At 37.4% G+C, this 23,560-nt stretch overlaps 1 protein-coding gene across 3 annotated transcripts in view; it reads left to right on the top strand.

Annotated features, from left to right (window-relative positions):
* Positions 1–23,560, top strand: part of tiam2a (TIAM Rac1 associated GEF 2a) — an 85,891-nt gene that overhangs the window by 55,599 nt on the left and 6,732 nt on the right. For all 3 annotated transcript variants that reach the window (XR_015709300.1, XM_087780346.1, XM_087780345.1), the window contains exons 16-21: positions 14,409–14,606; positions 16,536–16,604; positions 18,026–18,151; positions 19,391–19,499; positions 22,596–22,775; positions 22,885–23,003. Coding sequence is in view for 2 of the 3 variants with exons in the window: in XM_087780346.1 (XP_087636472.1) it covers positions 14,409–14,606; positions 16,536–16,604; positions 18,026–18,151; positions 19,391–19,499; positions 22,596–22,775; positions 22,885–23,003 (801 nt within the window). In the remaining variant the exon portion in view is untranslated. The remainder of the gene's footprint in view (positions 1–14,408; positions 14,607–16,535; positions 16,605–18,025; positions 18,152–19,390; positions 19,500–22,595; positions 22,776–22,884; positions 23,004–23,560) is intronic.

Below are 23,560 nucleotides of genomic sequence, written 5' to 3'. Positions count from 1 at the left end.
ACACAAACACACACATACAAACACACGCACACAAACACACGCACACACACACACACACACCAACACACCCCCCCACACACACACACACACACACAAACACACACACAAACAAACACACACACACACACACACACACACACACACACACACACACACACACACACAGACACACACGTGGCTGAACGAGCAGGTAATGACTCGCTGTGTTCCCGAGTCTCACCAGAGGAATTCAAAAATGCTGGTCATGTTTAACTTGAGTGTCGGTACGGTCGCCATGGTAACCGCCTGTGTAATCACACTTTAAAATAATCATAATAATTCCAAGCTGACACCGCAGATGGATGGTTTTCAAACTCTTTTTCTGAATCAATTTGGAGTTTTTTTTCTGCTCAGCCCTTTCTTGAGTATTTCTTTCGTCTAAAAAAATATATTGATATTATATATATATATATATATATATATATATATATATATATAAATCCATTTTTTTTGTTAGCAGAAACATTTTTCCTTTAGAAACAATTTAAAAAAAATGTTTTAACCCCCCCCCCCAAAAAAAGTAGGGTATACTAGGAAGTAGAGTAGGAAAAGACACACAATAGATAGCGACAACAAAATGTAGAAATAATATAAATATAATAAATATATAAATAAAGGACAAAGGTTTTTTTATTTTATTTTTGTCTTGAATTATAATTCATTAAACACTAAAGTATCTGATAAAATAAATCAGTAGTAGTACAGTATGGAGCGCGAGCATTGACAACAACTACACAACATGATACAGCAGTTTCCTAAAATATTGCGATATTAAAAAAATATCTATACTTTATAAAGTATACTTTAAAAAACATTTAATATCAATATTTTATCCTCGGTCAAAGTATCTCAATGTATTGCTGTAATGATATTTTTTAACACCTTTACTTTAATAGATAATAATAATTAAAATCGTGTTATAAAATACACAAAAAAGCGAATGAGAAACAAACAAAAACTGTTCAGTAGAATTTTAATCTAAAAAATAGCAAAAAACCCCAACGATAATAAACTAAAATGACCATTATTAAATAGGATCATTTAGTACAATAATGTAATTAAACTACCTGAAAACATGACAATGTAAATAAATAAATAAATAAAACTATTACATTTTGGTTATTATTTGTAATCATATTTTTCTTGTCTGTTTATTTTTAATCCACTGACTCGTGATACTGCAGAGGAAATGAGCATCACTGCAGTCGATTGAGTCTCATAAGCAGCCACTTGGAAAAAGGTCATCTCTGCAGACTCGTGTGATGATTGTGTGTCTCTGGCGACGAAGTGTGTTTCTATTTCTGCGGCCAACATGTTAAGCAACTTTAATGAAGCCATTAAGCTCGATGTGAGTCAGTCCTGGTGGGATTCATCCTCCGAGTCGTAATGAAGCAGGACAGAAGCTGGTGGTAATGTGTGTGTGTGTGTGTGTGTGTGTGTGTGTGTGTGTGTGTGTGTTCGTCCTCTGCGTCACTCGTGGTAGATATCATCTGGAGCAATATTTGGAAGTGTCTTATCTGACAACGTGCAGGGATGCTTTTGGAAAGCGCCGACTCATGCTTTTAATTGGAAAGCGAACTCTTGGGGAGTTTTTAGCGAAATCGTCTCGGAATTAGATTTTCTTTCCTTCCGAGTCAATTTCTGCTGAATTATTTTGACTTTCGAAGCAGGTTTTTGGTTTGTTATCTCAAGAACGTGACCTTTATTGTCGAGTGTAGGATCATATTGTTGATATTGTTTTAAGAGTTGATCTCGTTTGTTGTTATTTTCTCAATTTGCTCCTTTTATCTCGTCATCAAAGGAAGATTTATTAGTGAAAAATTGATAAATCTTCGTCTCTGACCAATACATCTTTATATCACCTCTAAACGTAGTATATCTGATCCCTAACTCAAGCCTTTTTATAATGTTTTAACCCCTATTTACTTATAATTAAGACATTTATGTGAAGATTTTAACCATTTAATTATTATTATTTTTTCTAATTATTATTACTGTGAACCATTTTTTACTTTTATGTCATGATTTTCGCTCTTTTTCACTTTATTATGATGTTTGACTCTTACTGTATTTTTAATTTCAATCTGATAAGAATGATTTTTATTCACAAAATGATGACTTTTATCCTCAGAATTATGATTTTTGATCAAAATAATAAAACCAAAACATTTTACCTTAGTGTTTCTGATAAAACTCGCAATTACATAATCGCATCACATTTTTCCCAATAAGTCAATAACTTTATATTGAATACTTTTTTGGCTTTTTAAATCTCAAAAAACAAACTTCTGTCTGAAAAATTCCGATTTATTTGCACGAAAACTATATAAATCTTCATCACATATTTTCAGAACGGAAACTTTGATAATTCACCTTCAATCTTATGATTCAAAACCAAAAAATCAAACATTTGAATCCAACAATTAAGGCATGAATTTGACAATTTCAGTAATTTTTAATTCGTCTTTTATCTTTTATTTGAATCCCACAATTACCTGAGAAAATTCAGACTATGTTGAGTATAATTAATAATGATAATGATAATAACAATAATACTGTGAAATCATTCTTCAAAATAACAAATTTGATGCTATTATTTATTTTAACGTTTGAAAATGTTCAAATAAAACTATGTTTAGTTTATTTCTCATAGATGAACATTTTTAAAATTAATTTATTCATATATATTCTTTAAAATAGCCTTTTTTTTGTTTGTTTGTTTATAAAAAAAAAAGAGAAACAAGCTTCTTATGGAATTAGATCCGTGATCAGATTTCTTTTTGGTATTTTTTGTAAGCATAGAATATTTTTTTCTTTTGAATAATTAAAGTTTAATTTCTATAATCTTTATTCATTATAAAATGACATCATGATTCAACAATTTCTCAACTTTTTTTTCTTGCAAATCTTTTTTCCTTTTTTTTTTTTAGGAACAGAAGTGATTGAATTATTCATCTTATTAGATTTTTTTTAATTTTTTTTACATATTAATAGTTAGTAAGTAAGTCATTTTTATTTGTATAGCGCTTTTCGAGACCAGGGTCACAAAGCGCTTAAACAATCAAAACAATATTCAATAAAGTATATACTTTAAAGATCAAGATAAAACTGATAACATAATAGACATTAAATAAGAGTTAAAATAAAGGGAATAAATATATAAATCAAAATAAATAAATATAATAAATAAAAATAAAATCTGTCATTGTTGAAAAAGAAAAATAGAACAAAAGTGAATTATTATTATAATTAAATCCTCCTTCTTTTTTTTTAAATGGACTAAATGAAAATAAATCTTTTTTTAAATTATTTTTAAAATAACCTTCCTTCTCAATCCATACATTGTGAAGTGTCTTCATCCATTAGTCGAGAGTTTTTTTGTTTTTTTTAACTTGTTTATTGTCAATTCACATCAATCATAGATGACATATCCATAATATGTAGTAAACATACAACAAGGTACTCCTATTCAAGTCACCCATCAGGTAGATACAAGAAACACAGTAATACAAAGGCAAATCAAACGAAAGAAAAACAAATAAAATGAATAAAAGAATACGGAAAACATAAATAAATAAATAAATAAAAACAACAAACCAAAAAAACGAGAGTTTCTACTCAAAATGATGTTGACTTTTCCTCTTGTAATCCTCAACTCGAACCTCATGAATGTGACTCGTCTCTCGTCCCTCGTTTATTCAACTGGTTGAGTGTGAAGTTTGAGCCGCAGTCGAGCTTCTACGCCTCTGCACTGCAGCAACCGCCGCCGCCTCGCCTCGCCTCGCCGCCTCCTCGCCGCCTCCCGACTCCCGTGATGACGGAGAACGCCGCGGACGCCTTTCGTTCGTCTGTCGCTGCACATTTAAGCCACGAGAGAAACTGATCTCCTTCCTGTCAGCGGGAATCAACCGCCGTGAAGGTGACGAAATAACCCGCGTGCGGCGATATTGATATGCGGCCATTTTCTTTTTTTTTTTCTTCTAATACCCGCCGCCGTCGCCTCGTTCCGGAGACGAAATTGAGTCGCCGGGTGGAAAAAAACTTGTATCATCATCATGTACGTGCACACGTGCACACGTGCACACACACCAGCGGGTTGGAGAAGGAAGGAGCGATTTTCAAGCGTCTTGTCACGCCTCGTAATCGCCGCCGCGGTAGATCGGCCGCCTTTTGATTAATTGGGCGGCGTTTTCCAATTTGTGGTGATTACACAGGAGGCGTGTGTTTGTGATCCAGGAGTACGAGTGACACACGGCGACCGTAGAGCGTCGGCGCCGATGCTTTAGTGCGACGTCGCGGCCATTTACCGGCCTGAACAATTGATTGTAGCAGTCGAGAGAATTAGTCTCGGGCGAGTAATTGCCGCCGCCGCGCGAACTCATTGATCCGCCGTGTCATCGCGGAGGCTAACTCGCCCGCCGGCTAGCGAGGAAACTCGGATTTTGCCGACGGCTGGTGGCGTCGCCGAAGATGCGAACCGACAGATGGGAGTGATCTGGAAGAAACTCGCTTTTGACATCTTGCTAACTCTGTCCCAAGATATATGAGGGCGTCATCGGCGTAGATGTTGATGGAAACGGAGGAAAAAACACACATTTAGTCTAAACAAAACAGTTTTTTTTAAATAATTGTCATTCCTGTTGGGAAGTCACACACCTGGGGCCCTTCCCAGCTACTCGGGGTCGAATCAATTTATTATATTTTGAGTTTGACTTGAGTTTGAGGGTACAGCACAAAGTAACACTTTATAAAGAAACCGGTGTTAAATTGATGTGAATTCTTAAAAAGAAAAACATAAGAAGAAAAAAAGAGTAGTTGTCTTATTATAAAATGAAGCTAATTATGCTAAAATGTTTATTTTGTACATTTTTAAATGATATACAAGATCTTCAAAAATAGTTTTCAATTTCCTCGGATGGTGAAGAAATACTCACAAAATAATAATTTAAAAAAACTTTGTTTTCTGATGTTTTTTCATGAATTTTTGGCATAGATTTTGACGTTCGTAAAAACTTTTTTTAGTACTAGAAAAGCACAGAGTGCAGACGTTTGACTTCCATAAAAAAAAAAATATATATATTTTTGTCCAGCAATTATTTTATCTATATAATATATCATTTGTTTGTTCAAACTATAGGCAATAGTTCGGCTGCATTTTTTTCTACAAATTCTTCAAAATAGTCCTGTATCCAGATGGTAAACCAGATCACTTTTTTTCTAGCTAAATATCCTTCCTTTCGTTCATTGTTTTTCCAATTCTATTTTTTTGAGACAGAGATTTCGTGACGTCCTTGGCCGAGGTAATTATGACATTAAGGAAAACCAACAAAAAAAGATGCTAAAAGTAGCACCTGTTGCTTTAAAATGAGAAGAAACGGATAAAATAAGCTTCTTTGTCTGGATGGGAATGAAGTCCAATTGCATTTAGCGATGATGGACGCAGTTGTCGGTTCCAAATCTAACATTTTTGTTGAAGAAATCTGGCTTTAAATATTTTCCTGTGTGTCTGAAACACGGGAAGGATAATTTAGACGCTCAAATATCTTCTATAATAAGACTTGTGATCTTCCTCATAGTCACGTTTGCGCCCAGAACCCAAAGAAAGCTGTGAACCCCTGCGTCTGTCTGGAGGGTGAGGGGTGCAGCTCAGAGTGCTGTGTTCATGACTAAGCTCATCAGCCGCCATCTGGCCCGGAGGCGGCTAATAATCTGGCTTTAGCGCCGTCGCTGCTGCTAATGCATCTCCTGTCTGGCCGCCGGCGAGGAAAGCAAAAGACGCTCGGATCGGAAACTTTACCGGAGAAACGACGGAGCGAAGGGTTAGGATCCGGCATGACCCCGACCACACGGACACACCGGGCGTATCTGACGCGACCGTGGCCGTCGCGGCGCCGGTCGTGGCGCCGGTTTCCAGCCAGGAGGACCAGGACTCCAGACGCTACCTGGCCACGTTAGTGCAGCTGCTGCTGCAGGACCAGTCGCCGGCCCAGGTCCTCTGCTCCTTGGTCACCATGTACTGGTTCTGGCCGCCGAGGTCCGAGGCCGAGGACCTGTTGCTGGGTTCGGTGCTGCTGGGTTTGGGGCGTCTCTTTAGGGAGAAGCTGGCCTGCGTGGCTCAGAACATGGCCGACTGCATGTCCTGCCAGAGAGATGCTAAAGGAGACAAGGTAAAGAAATACCTGTGGTAGTTTTAATTTAATTTTACATTGATATTACTTTTCTATCGCTTATATTAGAAAACAACAACAACATTTTTTTTAACTTATTTATTTTATTTTAAACATTATTACTTTTATTTTATTTACTATTGTATTAGCTTTTATATATTTATTTATTTTACGGTAATTACAATTTACAATTTTTTAAATGAATTAATTTTTATATATACATATATATATGTTTTTGTATATATATTGATGAAATGCATTTCTTTTGATTTGTTAATAAATAAAAAAAAGAAACGGATTTTCTTTCTATAACGTTGTATTATTTATATATTATTAATATTTAGAAAATAAATAAAGAATACAATTTTATATATATATATATATATATATATTATTATTATAATAATAATATATCTAGAAAGTTTGAATTGGTTAAATTTAATTCAATTAAATCATTAAATAAACACAAATTCAACCTTTCGACGTAGAAAAAGAACTTCAATTCAATGCTTAAAATTTACAACCTTTTTATAATTTAAAATTAAACCATTAAATACAGTTTTTGTTCATGAAATACTTAAAGGGAAAAAAATATAGATTTATTTTGAGTGTTTAATAATATTCATTAAAATTACTCATTAAATACTGTAAAAAAAGAAAATCATAACTAAAAAACGTTTGTGTTGCGTAAAAAAGAAAGATGAAAGAACATTTTTGTATTTATTTTGCTAGTTTCTTCCCAAATCTCTTGAAATAAATAAGTCTAGATTCTGAGCTCTTAGTTTCAGTACAAATCTAATATATTAAATATTTTTGGAGATTTTTCCTTAGTCGGATACGATGTCAATCTCTTGATGTTTGTTTATAACTTAAAAACCTTTTCTTTTACTAGTACTTTTTTGATTCTTGAATGTAGCCATTAACATAACAATTCTTGATCAACTAGCATGAACTATTGCTTAGTTTGTTGTCGATTCTTGTTTACTCATCTTGTGAAGAAAAACAAAAAAAAAGCCCAAAAACTTTTTTAATTTCGAGGTTAGCGTCGTCAAAAATCATCATTGCGTTTTTTACAGTTTATCACGACATAAACAGAGTCTCTTTGATTCTCTCGACTTAGATGCTATAAAAAAAACGACGTGAATTCGACTGCGATCTTCGTATCTTTCACTTCCTGTGAACGGTGGACAGACAGGAAGTGAATCCTCGGACCTCTTCCTTCAGTGTTCCCCGTTAAAGAACGTCTCCTCTGGTTCTGCTCTTGTGTCGGCCGTGAAGAGCCGCGGGACTCTCGGGGAAACGGCTTCTTAATTCGGAAGCCGGTTCCATTATTAAAACACACTCTTCTCCCCAAAGTCCTCGGAGACTCGGCGGAATAATATTTGTTTAGGATGAATAATAAAAGGCGTAAATGGGCTGTAGTGGAGCTCGCGGGGAAGTGGAGCTTTTCCGAGTGTTTTTATTGAAGGTTGGGAAGATGGTTCTGGTCCAGAGAGTCTCTTCCTCTCGTTTGTTTACTGGAGCTGCTTTGATTCCAAGCTCCGCTCGAAAGTGTTTGGTGTCGATCTGGAAACTTTCCCGTCCTCGTGTTTCATGTCGTCTCAAAGCGTTTCTGCTCGACGTTTAAAGAAACATCCACTCCTTCAGGAAGTGTAGACGTTGGTCGTCATTTTAAGCGACTTCAAAAACATACTTTGATTTAATGCTCGTGTTTACGTTGATATAGTTTTGACGATAAAGTAACTTATTCAAAGAAGAATTTAGTTTGGCTTTTTAAAGATTTATATTACAAAGGTGCTTTACAAATTACCATTACTTACTTAAATATCTCCTTATAATCATTTCTAAATTTGTCATGTTTTGAAAAAATATATTATTCTCGGTAATTTAACTTTTATAAACTTAAGTTTTAATTATTAAAATATTTATTTTTTAGGTCAATCCCTTCAACGTCGATCCAAAATGTCGATTACATCTTTTTACTGTCCTACTTTTTATTTGCACATAAATAAAAAACATCACGACAGAAAAAAAAGTCACGAACCACCTCTACTATATATATATATATTAAAAATCAACATTTATTCCATATTTAATTATGGCTTAACCCTTGCAATTTTTTTAACACAGAAAAACGAATTTAAAAATTATTTTTTAAGAAATAATGGGGTTTGGGAATATGAATGAAATACCATATAACTTGTAATACAAAATAAATATTTAGTTAACACTTTAGATCAATGTGAATTGTTTCGTCTATTTTTAGAGCAAAAACTCATATTTAAAATGTGTCGTGTATTTTTTTGTAATTGTATTGTATTTTTTACTATATTATATATACCACTTGTGTGTATATATATATAATATATATATATATCGCTGGTTAAAATAATATATATTATATATATATATATATAAGCATTTTTAGAGGTAAATCCTTTGAATTTCTTTTCTAGGAAATATACTTTTTAGGGGTATGTTTTATAAGATTATCTGAATAACAAATAATTAAATATATATATATATATATATATTTTTATATATATTTTTCTGCATCTTCAAGATTTTCCTTTATTTAACATGTATATTTCATATAATGTATTTAACCCAGCAGAATTATTTTTAAACTTTGTTTCCCCTCTCTCGCATAACCAGTTAGTTACGAAACTGGAACATAAAATATGCGACTGAAACAGTTCGCACTTCAGAATGAATGAAATTGCAGATTCTATAGAGAAGGTTCTGTATTAAACTCTCCTTGTACAAGTAAACTTGTTGTTGTCAGACCGCCTCGAGTTAATATTTCCAACCTGCCATTTTCTTTCTTCAAAAATAGAAATTTAAATAAACACATTTTTCAAAGTATAGACTTATATTTAATATATTATAGCTTTACTTTTCTTCCTAGGATATCCTTTTTTCTGGGGTATGTTTTTAAGATGAGCTTCATGACAGTTAATAGATATAAAAATAGGAATAAATAAGTATTTGTCGTGACAGTCTCTCTAATAGCGTGTCTCCTCTGGTCACTGCTGTGTTCGAGTCATTTCCCGGTGAGTGGAGGTAACAAACCAGAACAGTCTTCATTGTGCGGCTGCCATTGACCGTGACTCCCTCTATTCTTCTCTGGAAACATGGGGGTCACGTGACCAGAGAGAGGATAGCACCTCTGCTCTGAATGTAAAAACCAGGGAGTCGCTCGTCTCCTCTCCCCACACCGGCGAGGTGAAGGATCAATCCCCGTCAAAGCTGATCGGGCGGCGTGGGAGTTCTCTCCACTGGCGGCATCAATCAAAAAAAGAGTGACCCTGGGATGAAAGTCCAGCTCGGATCCTCCTGAGACCCCCTCGCTACGTCGCCCTCATGCCCACTTCAGGAGGAGGACGGCTGCGCAGGAAAGGAAGCTCTCTGGCCAGACGGACGCGGAGGCGAGCCACGGCGGCGTGGAGGGTTCTGTACCGACTCGTGTTCATGGTACACTTTTGCTAGTTTGTGAGCTTAGTAGACGGTTTTACGATTGACTTCCTGTGATGCCTTTAAAGAAATTACACCACTTGTGTGGTAAATAAATGAGGCTTAACTTCCTGTAGACCAGGAAACACCTGGAAATCCAAGATGGCTGCCTTGGTGAAGGAGTTTTCTTTATTTTTTTGTTACATTTATGTACTTTAAGATAATTTTTAACATCTATTTTAATTTCCCTGATTGGTATTTTTGGCCTCTTAGGAAAATATTTTCTGATAATTTGACCAAACAATCTTTTTAACATTATCACATGTTTATCTTTAAGAAGCTATATGTAATTTTTTTTGTAACATTTTATTGTTAATTAATTCTATTTATGTACATGTTTTTTTTTCAATTATCAATTGTCCACAGTATCTACTACTTTTAAGCCATTTAAAAAAAAAAGTTACCTCGAAAAAATATGTATTACGTTGGTTAAGGTATTAAATTTGATAATTTGGCTAGAGCTCCCCCTGCTGTCCTGTATCATAATATATTGTTCATGACGGAAGTATCTTTTAGCCATTTGCCTTCCATGTTGTATCCGTGTGGTTCAGTCGATCAGTATTCGTGGGAAGTTTCTTTGGACGTCTTGGTCTCTTTACTGCAAACGCTGCCCCCGTGACCCAACCAAGGGTTGAATCTATCTAAGCGATGCCACTTGTTAAACACACCGTCTGACGCTCTGTAAAAACTTGATCCGGGTGGTTGTTTTCCGCTACTTCCTGCTGTCATTTTTGAGCCTATGGGTGGAATGAATGGTTGAATGTGTGGACTATTTATCCTTTAAATGTCCAAAGTTTTTGCGTTAGCTTCTCGTGTTTTGCTGCCAGTTTCTTTACGAGCCGCCCTTCTCTTCGTTGAGTCGACCAATCTGTGGAGAAACTCAAGTGCGAGAGTTTGAGTGGAAACGACAGTCCTACCTCCTGAAAAGTTCCTCAGGACTATTTTGAGCGCGGCAGGGTTTTTCCCCTCCGCCTCAGCAGGCTTCTGTCTCCGACTTTTAATTGGCTTTCTGAGCGAGCTGTCGGTGGGATCGTTGTGAGGCAGTTACGGCGCCTTGGTCGCGGCGCAGACTCTACCCCACCGCCACCGCCTCCCTACTTCCTCCTTACCCGTCCCCCTCCTACCCCCTTACCTCCTGGTCTCAGGCGACCAGTTTAGGAAGGCGGCGCGAGCTACCTTGTTCCGACACTTGGCTAATTTCCCCTGGCTCCGCCGGTGTTTTGGAGGCACCGTTTCATTATGATGGGAGTTAAGTTGGCGTGTAAGCGACGCACAAATGAGGGTTCCTCTCCGTGGCAACAAACAAATGATACGAGCGCTATCTTTCACCCGCTGCTGTCGGGAAGGCGTCCTTCGGGCAATGGGAGGAATTTGTCTCTGTGATATACTTTTGGCTCAGACTTCCCTCAGCAAAGTCAAGCTTTACCCTTAACTTTAGCGATCGTTGAGATGTGTCTTGAATCGCAAACTTGCGTATTTTTAGTGCATAAGTAAGTAAGTAATTTTTATTTATATAGCGCTTTTCAAGACCCGGGTCACAAAGTGCTTAAACAATCAAAACAATATTCAATAAAGTATATACTTTAAAGGTCAAGATAAAACTGATAACACAACAGGAGTTCCAGAAAATCAAGGAAAAGCCTGAACAAATAAAAACTTCTTAAGATGTTTCTTAAAAGAGTCAGTAGATCATCAAACACAGAGGAAGATCGTTCCAAAGCTTAGGAGCAACAGTCTGGAAGGATTTCTCTCCTCTGGTCCTGAACCGTGTTCAGGAACCATCAGTAGATTCTGATCCACAGACCTCAGAGCCCGAGCTGGGGTGTAAGTCTGGATCAGATCAGTGATGGAAGGTCTGACCATGAATAGATCTGAAAGTAAGAACCAGAAGTTGATCCTGAAAGAAACTGGAAGCCAGTAAAGAGTTTTAAGGATTGGAGAAATGTGAGTTCTTCTAGTGGAGCAGGTCAGAATCAATTCTTAGTATGCGAAATGTAGTGCGCCATGCACACTAAATTGTCGTACTAAAACGCACACAAAACTGAGTATGGATGGATGGACACTTTCTACCCTAAACGGCCGCCATCTTAGTGACGTTAACGTTGTAAACTGAAGTTACGTCTCTACCACTCAAATTTAGTGCATTTTCAGGTGTATTTTCAGCCAGCAGTCTTCAGTACTGATGCCGGCGTGAATATTTCACAAATATTTTGTTTTTCATATTTCTTGATCCAAACAAAACGTGCTGCCAGCAGGTGTCGATATTGTTCCAACAGCTGGTTGAAATCATCGTTAAAAAGTAGTAGAAGAAGAAGCTGTCATTTCCAGTTAGTGCGTAGCAGCAGAGTTTGATTTGAGACATACTATCTGTCGAGAATTTGCCTACTAGTTAGTACGTACGCTATCCTGATGCATACTAACCGCGAGTGCACTAAGAAGTATGGCATCAGCATCAGTTAAAAAAAGTAGCTTAGCACGTTAGCATTCTGAGGAGCTAGCATCAGCGTGTTCCTCTAGCACCCATGTTATCATATCGGTAGATCCCATCACCACTTGTGTCGCCATTCGTGGGAATACTCGCTAAAACGTGACATCGCTGCTGTTCAACCGTGTCGCCGGTTTATTGACGGACGCCGAGTGCTGACATCGGGATCTGATCCGAGACAAGTGTGTGTCGCTGGAGTGCAAAGGCGTTTATCGATCCCCAGGCTGGACGGTTTCGCTGCAGAGCGTTGAAGTGATATCAGGGAGAATCGTTTTAACCAGCGATGTCGGCGTGGAAAGTCCATCTTAATATAGTTTGTGGGCGGAAGAAGGGAGGAACGGAGGGGGGGGAAGAGATGATGGATGGACGGCAGGAATGACCTTGGTGGAGGTCACTGGTGGATACTCGTGCAGGGAGAATGGTTGAATGTTTTGATCAGACAGTGGTCTGGTTTAGTTTGGCTTCACTAGATAACGGTGACAAACTAGTAGTTTTGAGACGTTAATAGTGATTGAATGTCAACTAAAATTGTACTTTGGACACGTTTCGGTTTGAAAACGACCGTTTATGTCAGAATTAGTATCGGTGAAAATCCCAAAATATGAATAAGAATGCGTTATTATGTAAAATGGCAAAAAAAGAATGAGTTGAAAGTAAAGTTAAAGATCTTTTTTCTCTTGTATTTTGTGGGTTGAATGAGTCCTAAGTCTGGTTCTAGAGAGGTTTCCATAAATAAAGATGAGTTCATGCGTTAAATGGAAAGAAAACTAAATACAAATAATCATTAAATTTGCTAATATAAAATAAGATTTGAAGGATTTTGTTTTTAGTCGACTAAATCTGTCTGGTTCTACTGAGGTTTCTGCCATAAAGACACAGGAGTTCATACGTAAAATGGAAAAAGAGGAAAAATGAACAACATGTCAAGTTAAAGATTTGTTTTTTTTTTCTCTTGTATTTAATCGGTTGAATGAGTCTGGTTCCTATGAGGTTTCTGCTATAAATAAAGATGAGTTCATGCGTTAAATGGAAAGAAAACTAAATACAAATTATCATAAAATTTGCTAATATAAAATAAGATTTGAAGGATTTTGTTTTGAGTCGACTAAATCTGTCTGGTTCTACTGAGGTTTCTGCCATAAAGACAAAGGAGTTCATATGTAAAATAGAAAAAGAGGAAAAATGAACGACATGTCAAGTTAAAGATGTGTTTTTTTTCTTCTCTTGTATTTAATCGGTTGAATGAGTCTGGTTCCTATGAGGTTTCTGCTATAAATAATGATGAATTCATACCTAAAATAGACATAAAAGAATAACTTAATATTAATGTAAAAATTGCTTATATAAATTGTGATTATAATGATGTCGTTTTCAGTCGACTGAATAGGTCTGGTTCTATTAAGGCTTCTTCCATAAATCAACACATATATGTATACTTTTTTATAAACAGGAGTAAAATAGAAAGAAAAAAATAATAATGACATGTTTAGTTAAATTTGGGTTTTTTTCTTCTTGAATTTAAAGGGTTGAATGAGTTATAAGTCTGGTTCTACTGAGGTTTCTTCCAAAAATAACAGGAGTGAAATACAAATAAAAGAATAAACATATTTTTCTTGTATGAAATATTTTAAATTAAGGATATTTCAAAGAATCTGTCTGGTTCTATTTGACATTCTGCCTTCAATACAATGAGTAAAATGAGTGAAAAACAAAAATAAAATAAGCAAAATAAATGAAATGTTGACATAGTTCACTCCATGTAATCTTTCAGGTTCTCTTGAGGTTTCTGCCAAACTTCTAGCAGCTTGTTTGAGCCACTAGATGGCAGCAGTTCGGATAAAGACGCCTCTAGTCTCTCTACCGACTCGTCAAACGACGAGGGCTCGTATCAGGGTCGACATCGGAGCAGAAATCCCCCGCATGACCGACGGCAGTAAATCCCGGCGTCGTTGACAAAGTGTCGCTCTTGAGCGGCGTGTTGTGGTCGTAAATCTACCACGTTTATGGTTTTAGCATATATTCCCCGAGCCTGATGCAGCGTAAATGCGGGCGAGGAAGCGAGAGATTTCCCTTCACGGTTTATTTCCATCCTGGAAAAATAGAACTATGTCGATCCGGGCTAATTAAGCGACGGTGGCGCAGAGGAACCCGATACCTCGTGAGCTCCTCTTATACTTCATTCTTCTCCTCCATCTTCTCCCCAGAGCGTCGACACCGTCTGCACCCTCTACCAGTCCTACCAGGAGGGGGCGCCGCCGTCCTCGGGGGGCCCGATGGACGAGGGCAAGGAGCCGGCGCTGAGGGCGTCGGGGGCCCGAGGGTGTCACCGGCACATGAGCGGGACGGAGCGATTATGTAAGGTGATCCAGGAGCTGGTGGACACGGAGAAGTCCTACGTGAAGGTGAGGACGGATTACATGTGTTAATATTTAATAAGCCGCTGAAGACCGGCGCGGTTCTTACACCCGCGTGAATTCATTTAAATATAAATGAAGTGTTTGAAGGAGTAAAATTGACTGAATAATTGTGTTATCTCAAGGTCAAAAACAAATGGGTTTGTGGTATCCCTTGTGTGGCCTCTGGGTGAATGACCTCCCCTGGCTTCCAGTAGCACGTATACAGGGGTGGAGGTCGTTCGGTTTGACCCAGAGACGACACAAGGGTCACATTGACCCTGAGATAACACAAGGGTCAAATAATAACACAGTTGTCTCAAGAGACTTTACTGTTAAAGTAAAGAATCAACAAGAAAGATGAGTATTTGATTTTTTTTTTTTATTCAAGAAAAAGTTTTTTTTTTCTCTTGTTAATTTGAGTTAAAAATGTTATGATTAAGAAAATAAAAGGATGAGTAATTAAAAGTTAACACGTCCAAGACAAACATTAAAAAAAAAAAGTCCTGAAAGTTAAAAATTAAAAACAGAGTTTTAATTAATTTTAATTAATCTATATATATAATTTTAATTAATCTATATATATAGATATATATATCTATATATATCTATATCTATATATAGATATAGATATATATATAGATATATATATAGATATATATATCTATATATATATAGATATATATATATAGATATATATATCTATATATATAGATATATATAGATGTAAACCGACACAGCTACTATTCAAGAATAAATACATTTTGATTTTTCTTTTTAATGTAAAAATAAAATAATATAAAATAAATGTATATATATATATATGAATATAATTTCTTCATTGGATAATGTGAAATTTAAATATATATACATTAGTCCTTCAACTTATGTAGTTAATAAATATTAATACAACTTACCTGAAGTAAATGGATATGGTGCACGGTGACTCATTCTTTTTTACACTTAAAATGTAACGTAAAAAGACATCCATGACAAAAAGTTACAGAAAAGATTGATAGATACATTTTTTATTAAAAATATGTTAAATTAACTCATTAATTCGTTTTAAATTATTATTTTTTTTATATTAAAAGACATGTAGAAATTGAACTATATATTTGTTGTTTTTCATATTTTAATTGGATAACGCAGAATTTATAAATTCAAGACTATATAACTTTAAAATAATACAAAATTATTAACTTAAAAAGAAAATAAAGAAAAGAAAAGAAAAACATAAATAATAATAAGTAAATACTGTGGACAATTATTTATTAATTTTCTTTTATTAATTCTAACCCAAAATAAACAAAGAAAAGTTTGAAAGTTGAACATTAAATCCATTTTATTTATTTTTAATGTATATATTTTTATATTAACAGACATGTTGCTATTGAAATATAAACGTATGTTTAAGCATTTTTTTTTCTCAGTAGTAGAATTTATCACTTTGGGTGGAAATATAATTGTCAGAGAAGTTAATTCTTCTTTAATTAATTTAAAAAAACATTTTATGTTGATACTAAAAATGTGTACAAAAAGGTATCGACGTCCGAATAGATAGAAATAAATGTGCAATAAATTATCTGAATTAACAAACCGATTACAAAAGTTAATTGATAGTTAATATAAATCACGGCAGATTCATTTTCATTCGTCGTCCGTCGTTGACCTTCTCGCCGCCGCCGTCACGACGCTGGTGTCCATCGTCATAATTTCCCTCCATCGCCTCCGGGAGCCAGTTTTTAATTGACACAGCAGATCATCGCTGAAGCGCAGATCTGCGATGAAGCCAAGTGTCGCTCGTAAATCAACGTAATGAGAACGGACCTGAGACCTGGTGGACCCACGTGACGGGAGAGGGGGAGGGGGGGAGAAAAAAAGGAAATGAGAGTTGATGAAAGTAGAGTCTGACTGACGGTTCTGTTCCATCTTCAGGACCTGACGGGTCTGTTCGACATCTACCTGCAGCCGCTGCAGACCGAGACCTTCCTGACTCTGGACGAGGTGAGTGTGTGTTGGTGTGTGTGTGGCGTCGTTATTATCCGGCGCTGACCCGCTCATCACCGAGGACACATTAGAGTTCCCCTTCAGTGACCTTCCAGCCCCACTGGGAGGCGCTAATAAAAGCTCAGAGATGAAACCTGCTGCACAGTTCCACGCTTGATAATGACGTGTGTTTGCTAGCTTGAATTAGCTTCAAGTGTTAGCTTCAAGTGTTAGCTTCAAGTTAGCTTCAAGCTACCGTACTTTAAAATCAACTGCTTCCTGTCAAACCCGGTCAACTCTCTGAGTGACTCTCCCCGCACTCCCCTTAATGTTCGTAAAAGATAACAGGATGTTTAAAATAAGAATTTAAAAGCAAAAATACGACCCTTTTGACTTTTGATAAAATGGTAAAATATTTAATAAAAGTTTATTTCATATGTTTGCTTACACAAGAAATTTGTATCTGTAAGTTAGTAAGTAAGTTATTTATATCTGTGTTAATTTATGACCAAATAAACACCTTTTTCCCCAGAATTAATGCAGTTAAATGTAATATAATATTATTATTTCATTATTTTATTCCTCCCTCCAGTTTTGTTGCATCAAATTAAAAAGATAAGAAAAAGTTTTATATTAGTTTATTGATTTAACAAGTATTCCTTTTTTTAAACAATGTTTTGACTTAAAAATACGACCTTATCTAAAATATAACTTCTTTTTTTTATGCATTATAGTTTTTTGCCAAACCTTTAACATCTTTATGTTTAATTTTAATAATATTTGTACAAATTCTTTCTTCAAACATTAACTTTTTCCTGTGAATTGTTTAATAATAAATAATAGTATTTTTGTTCTATTAATATTTCATGCTATTCATTTTCTTTGGCAAATATTAATATCACTATAAATACTAATAACTAATAAACAACAATATACACATGGAAAAAAACAATGGTGCACAGAAATAAATATTTGCATTAAAATGGTACCATATATAATAAAGTTTATGAATATTTTTTAAAATTTTAAATACAAAAAGGTGTAAAGATGTCGTTATGTTTTGATAAAGATGTTCTTTTATTTGCTCCAGTGAATCTTAAAATCTAGCAGAATTTTCCCATCACACACACACACACACACACACACACACACACACACACACACACACACACACACACACACACACACACACACAGCTAGCATGCTAATCGTCTGCTGCAGCTCCGTGGCCAGACGTGACCCTGAACACGGACGTCTCTCTGAAGACGCACCAGTCGATAGTCTGCTGAGCTCTGGGCGAATTAAAAGGCCATTACGGGACATCAGGACGATGAGGCGTGTTTGGCTCTCGAGCGGCTTTTAATGAAGCCCAGTGTTGACGTGGACGTGTGTCGCATTCCTGCAGGTTTTCACTCGTTTGTGTTTTTTTTCTCTTTCAGATGGAGAGTCTGTTTGGCAGCCTGCCCGAGATGCTGGACTTCCAGAGGGTCTTCCTGCAGACCCTGGAGGAGAGGATCGCCTCCTCGCCCGATCTCAGCACCCTGGAGACGCCGTCACAGTTCAAGGTTAGCGACACGTGATGAGGGCTTTAGAACTGTTGCAATGCATTATGGGAATCTGACTAGAGACAATAGAGAAAATAATAGACTAGGTTATTGTGGACGACATTTACAATTAAACAACAAGTTAAGCTAGTTTTTTCTTAATCATGTTTTCCACTATATATATTTATATATTCTTTAATTTTCTATTTTAATTTAATTTCCTCGTGTTTCATTTTTAACTTGAAAAAAAAACATACTTATAACTAAGAAAGTGAGTAATTTATATTAATTTAATTCACAACATAATTAAACAGGTTTATATCTTTACTTTTATTCGATTTTTGTTTTCCTATATATATTTATATTTTATTTTCTCTTTTTATTTTATTTCCCCGTGTTTCATTTTTAACTTAGAAAAAACGTAAGTAAGTTATAAAAAACAATTTTCTTTTATTTTTATTAATTCACGACAAATTTAAACATGTTTATATCTTTACTTTTATTTGATTTTTGTTTTCCTAAACATGATTTTATTTATTTTTTTACTTCGTCGTGTTTTATTTTTAACCTTAAAAGAACATACTTATATTTTGAATGTTATAAATAACATATTTATTCATGTCATGAATTCATAAAAGTAGCTTAATATGTTCATATATTTGTGTATTTTTACTTTTACTTTACTACGTTGTTTTATTTCCGTCGGTTTTTTATAAATACAAAAAAACATACTTTAAAGTTATTATTTTCAGTGCTTTGTAAGGTTGGTAAGGATAATATAAACTGAAATAATAATATTATATTACATTTAATTGAATGTATTGATCATAATATATTTGTAAAAAAGAAAACAAAAGTTAAAGTATTAAAAAATAAATCCTTTGATCATTTCTAAGCTCGTTCACGTCTAGTTTGACTTGAGTTTTTCACCAGCTTTGAGAAACCAGTTAGACTTGAAGGGTAAATAAGTGAGATGTCGTGGCGGCGGCATCAGCCGTCGACATCTCTGTCCGACATAACAAGGCGCGAGATGCATCGATCCACCTGTCAGGTCACTGGTGGGAGCGTTAGCTGCTAAAAGCGAGAGTACTCCTGAGGTGAGGCGTAGAAGAAGAGGAGGGGGTTGAAGTGTGTGTGGGGGGTGTTGGGGGGGGTGGTCTACTCTCCTGAGGGGTCGCACGAAGCCTTCGCATGTTCACACACTTTGTCGGTATTGTGTGCGGTTGCTGGTTCTCTGACTCGTCACTGATCTGTTGGCAGAAGCTGCTGTTCTCCCTCGGAGGCTCCTTCCTCTACTACGCCGACCACTTCAAGCTCTACAGCGGCTTCTGTGCCAATCACATCAAGGTCCAGAAGGTTCTGGAAAGAGGTACGATCGAGACGAATGCTGATCCGAAATGTCCGCACACGCTTCGTGGTGTGTGTGGAAGTATTTGCAAGTATTAATGAATTCCTCAGGGAAAAAAATAACAGGCTAAATGAACAACCTTTATTGACCCGCTCTAGTAGAAGAACTCACATTTCTCCGATCCTTAAATCTCTTTACTGGCTGCCAGTTTCTTTCAGGATCATTTTTAAATTCGGGTTTTTACTTTCAGATCTATTCATGGTCAGGCTCCTCCTTCCATCAGTGATCTGATCCAGCCTTACACCCCAGCTGGGGCTCTGAGGTCTGTGGATCAGAATCTACTGATGGTTCCTGAACACGGTTCAGGACCAGAGGAGAGAAATCCTTCCAGGCTTTTGCTCCTAAGATTTGGAACGATCTTCCTCTCCCTCTGTGTTTGATGATCTACTGACTCCTTCAAGAAACATCTTAAGACACTTGTATTTGTTCAGGCTTTCCCTTGATTCTCTGAGACTCCTGTGCTTGTCTCAGTATTATCTTGACCTTTTAAGTATATATTTTATTGAATATTGTTTTGATTGTTTAAGCGCTTTGTGACCCTGGTCTACAAAAGTGCTCTCTAAATATTGCTCGCTAACTATTTAGTCCCAGAGCAACATTTAGGCTAACATGAATTCCAGCAAACGAGCTAGTAATTGCTAAGATCGTCTACACACTTAAAAAGGGATTTCTCCGCATTCATGTTGAATCACACAAAAGGCACAAAGAGGCGATTACCAAACGCTAATGTCCACCAACAGAGGCATTAAATCTCCCTCCCGCGTGTGATGGAGTAGAAATTTTTAACTTGATTTGTGCCTCTCAAGACTTTTTCTTGGCACGTCTCTGGATTGCCGCCCAGAATGTAAGGCGAAGGTGGCTGTGCTCCGTAGTAAATCTGCCCCATTACCAGGATTGCGTGGGATATTCACGGACGTACGCAGCAGGATGGATATTTAATGGGATTTGACAGGAGGAAGACACTTAGACGAACCCTCGACAGAGCGAGAGGAGCTTAACACGCTGTATGTACTGTGGCGGCAGCATCTGCAGTGCAGCAACAGATCGAGCTCCCCCTTCTTAGAACCATCATTCCTTAAATCGCTGGGCATGTACAGGTGTGCAGATATGGCGGAGGATACGGCGAGGTGCTTTGAGCTTCTCCAAGGTGGCGCTGGTTGATGTGGAAGGTAGTTACCTCTGTAAACAATTGTCCAATCTTAAATACTCTGAGGTCCCTGGGTTTTTAGGGTTCATAAAAATAACTGATAACCCCACATAAGTGCAGTTTACATGATGTCCTTCTGAGTTGTAAGGTGTTGTGTACGTGTGACGGTTCCTTTGAGGCGCCTTTGACTTGAAGCTTATTTTTGCCCCAGTGACAAATGTTATAGTAGGGATGGATGGACTCACTGACTTATTTTAAATGCAAAACTACCTACTCCCTGACCTTGGGCCTGTTGCTTATCTCACAAAGAGCAACTTACCTGATTTAGCAGTTCACCTGTTGGGCACCTCTGGCGTCAAAATCCCTGTGCTTTAAAGACAGCTTGGTACGTTAGTAAGGTCCGGTGATAACCTGGCGACGACACAAGTGGCCTTTAGTGAGGGCAACTGACAATTTTGTAGCGACAGACACAAAGCCACTCGGACAAGCCACTACTTGGGTTACAAAAACTGCCACTTAAGAAAGAACTTTTGGGCAAAAGATAGTTAGGTAGGACTAAAAGCATTGGGTGTTGAGTTAAAGGTATCTGGTATTTAGGCAACCTGACGCCCCGGGATGAATCCTCAGTAAAGCCAACTAGCCTAACCTTAATGCCAACCTACCTAAGGCCATTCTTTGGGAGACGTCCAGACGGCACATGGGCAACCCCTGTCAAGATATCGGTAGCTGTAAAAAGTCAAAAACTTGGTTAGACAAAACCCACTGTAGTATTTGTTCTTTGGCAAGGTCTGGCAATGTCACAAGGGTTGTGTTTTTAGTCAAAAAGTGTCAATGAGACCTGGCACTTTAGGATCCAGATCAGACAAGCGAGTCCTAACTGAAACCCCTGTGGCTGTGAGCAGTCCACTGATGTGCTGTTTTCTCCTGATCAAAATTAGAGCCCGAGGTAACCCCGTAATTGCATTGTACGGGTCTAAATAGACATAATGGTCGCACCGGAGGGCTGTCTGAGTAAACAGCTGTCTCGCTGTGATGCAGAACACCCATCACAGCCGAGGTCACGAACCAGCTGATCCAAGGACAGGCAGAGGAAAAACCTGTCAAGCCTTCAAGTCATTATTCTCCGCCATCTCCAAAATCGCCCTCCTCACCCTCTCCCGCCACCGGGGCCGCCGTAGACGCTCTGTTTATTTGTCGACTTGTTAATTGCCTGCCAATTACTGCGCGCGAGGCGTCGATGCGGCAGTCTTGTCTGCAGATGCGAGCGCTATAATTAATACTTTAATTTCCTCCCCTCGGTACCCAGCGTGGATGCATACTGCTGTGGGAAAATGTCACCACCTTTCCAGAAGACTGGCTTCTTTTTTCTGCCTCTTATTTCACGCCTCGCTGTGGGAATTTTGGCATTATCGAAAAAAAATGACCTTATCATGTTTTTACACCCGGGGAAATTGTCAAGTAAGAGGGTGTTTGTGTTTGTTTGCCGACCGAGATCATGATACGTTTTTTCCGAAATCTGCTAGGTGGAATCCAATACGACAAGGTGTACCCCGGAAGTAGGTCAGGAAGTCCTTCCCAACTGCTGGTTAGTTTTAACCTGGCGGTCAATAGGGTTGTGTTAGGGGGTCATAGATCTTAGGATAATAGGAGGATTGGTATTACCAGTTAATGACTATCTACCAGAGTTTGACACCACAAGATGGGACAGGTACCTTAAGGGCACCCGGTTCCGGCATGAACCAAATCATCGGTAATGTCACACAAATTTACCCTAAAAAAATTGCGTTTGGGTTTTCTGAAAAACGGTTTCCAACGCAAAACAGTACCACATTTTTAGGCTTCACTTCACCTGACGAACCAACTGGAACGGAAAACAAAATCAACAACCACTTCTTTCGTTGTCTCTGCAGCGAAGACCGATCGGGCCTTTAAGGAGTTCCTGGACGCTCGTAACCCCACCAAGCAGCACTCGTCCACCCTGGAGTCGTACCTGATCAAGCCGGTGCAGCGAGTGCTCAAGTACCCCCTGCTGCTCAGGGAGCTGGTCTCCTTGACGGACGCCGACAGCGAGGAGCACTACCACCTCACCGGTGAGAGCTTAAACAACATGAACGGCTTCTTTTTTGCCTCCTTGTCACGGTGTCGTGCGTGTCACGCATAACGTAACAAAGACCTAATCCGCACTCGTCGCTCCCGCAGAGGCGCTGAAGGCCATGGAGAAGGTGGCGAGTCACATCAACGAGATGCAGAAGATCTACGAGGATTACGGCGCCGTCTTCGATCAGCTGGTGGCCGAGCAGACCGGTCATAATAGAGAGGTAAGCTTTTTGTGCAACGTCAAAAATGGTCACGTGATTGGACACCTGTGAAGTAGCCTTCAGCTTGTTGTAGATGCAGCAGACGACCATACTATGATGAGCCTTTTAGTCTTGAATTTGTCAATTAAAAAAAAATTAAAAATTGTGACATTTCGTTACCTCAAATCAGGATGATGGACAGGAAGTTAAGGTCACATGACCAGAACGTTTTATGGCTTCAGCTCAAATCAGCGATTGCCCTAAAAATGTTAAATTGTTTGAAAATTGAAAATTTGGTTCACGATTTTGGGTTTAAGAAGAACAAAAGCAAAATGATGTCGATCATAAAAAAAAACTGGTAATAATGTCTTAAAACCATGGTTTATTTTTGGAGGATTGTGTAAACACGAATGAATGTTGACCATATGTTGAAAATGTTGTTTTCTGAAGCCTCCAAAAAAGTGGGAAAATTCTACATATTTTCGTTCGAAAGTTGATAAAATGGTCAAAAATCAACGTCTCCCAAATCGGGAAATAATGTATGTATAATAATAATGTCCTAAAACCGTAGTTTATTT

This window comes from Callionymus lyra, chromosome 18 (genome assembly GCF_982586985.1).
Source record: "Callionymus lyra chromosome 18, fCalLyr1.hap1.1, whole genome shotgun sequence".
Classification (NCBI taxonomy): Eukaryota; Metazoa; Chordata; class Actinopteri; order Syngnathiformes; family Callionymidae; genus Callionymus; species Callionymus lyra.
The sequence above is the reverse complement of the archived record's forward strand: the minus strand, read 5'-3'. Positions and strand labels throughout refer to the sequence as shown.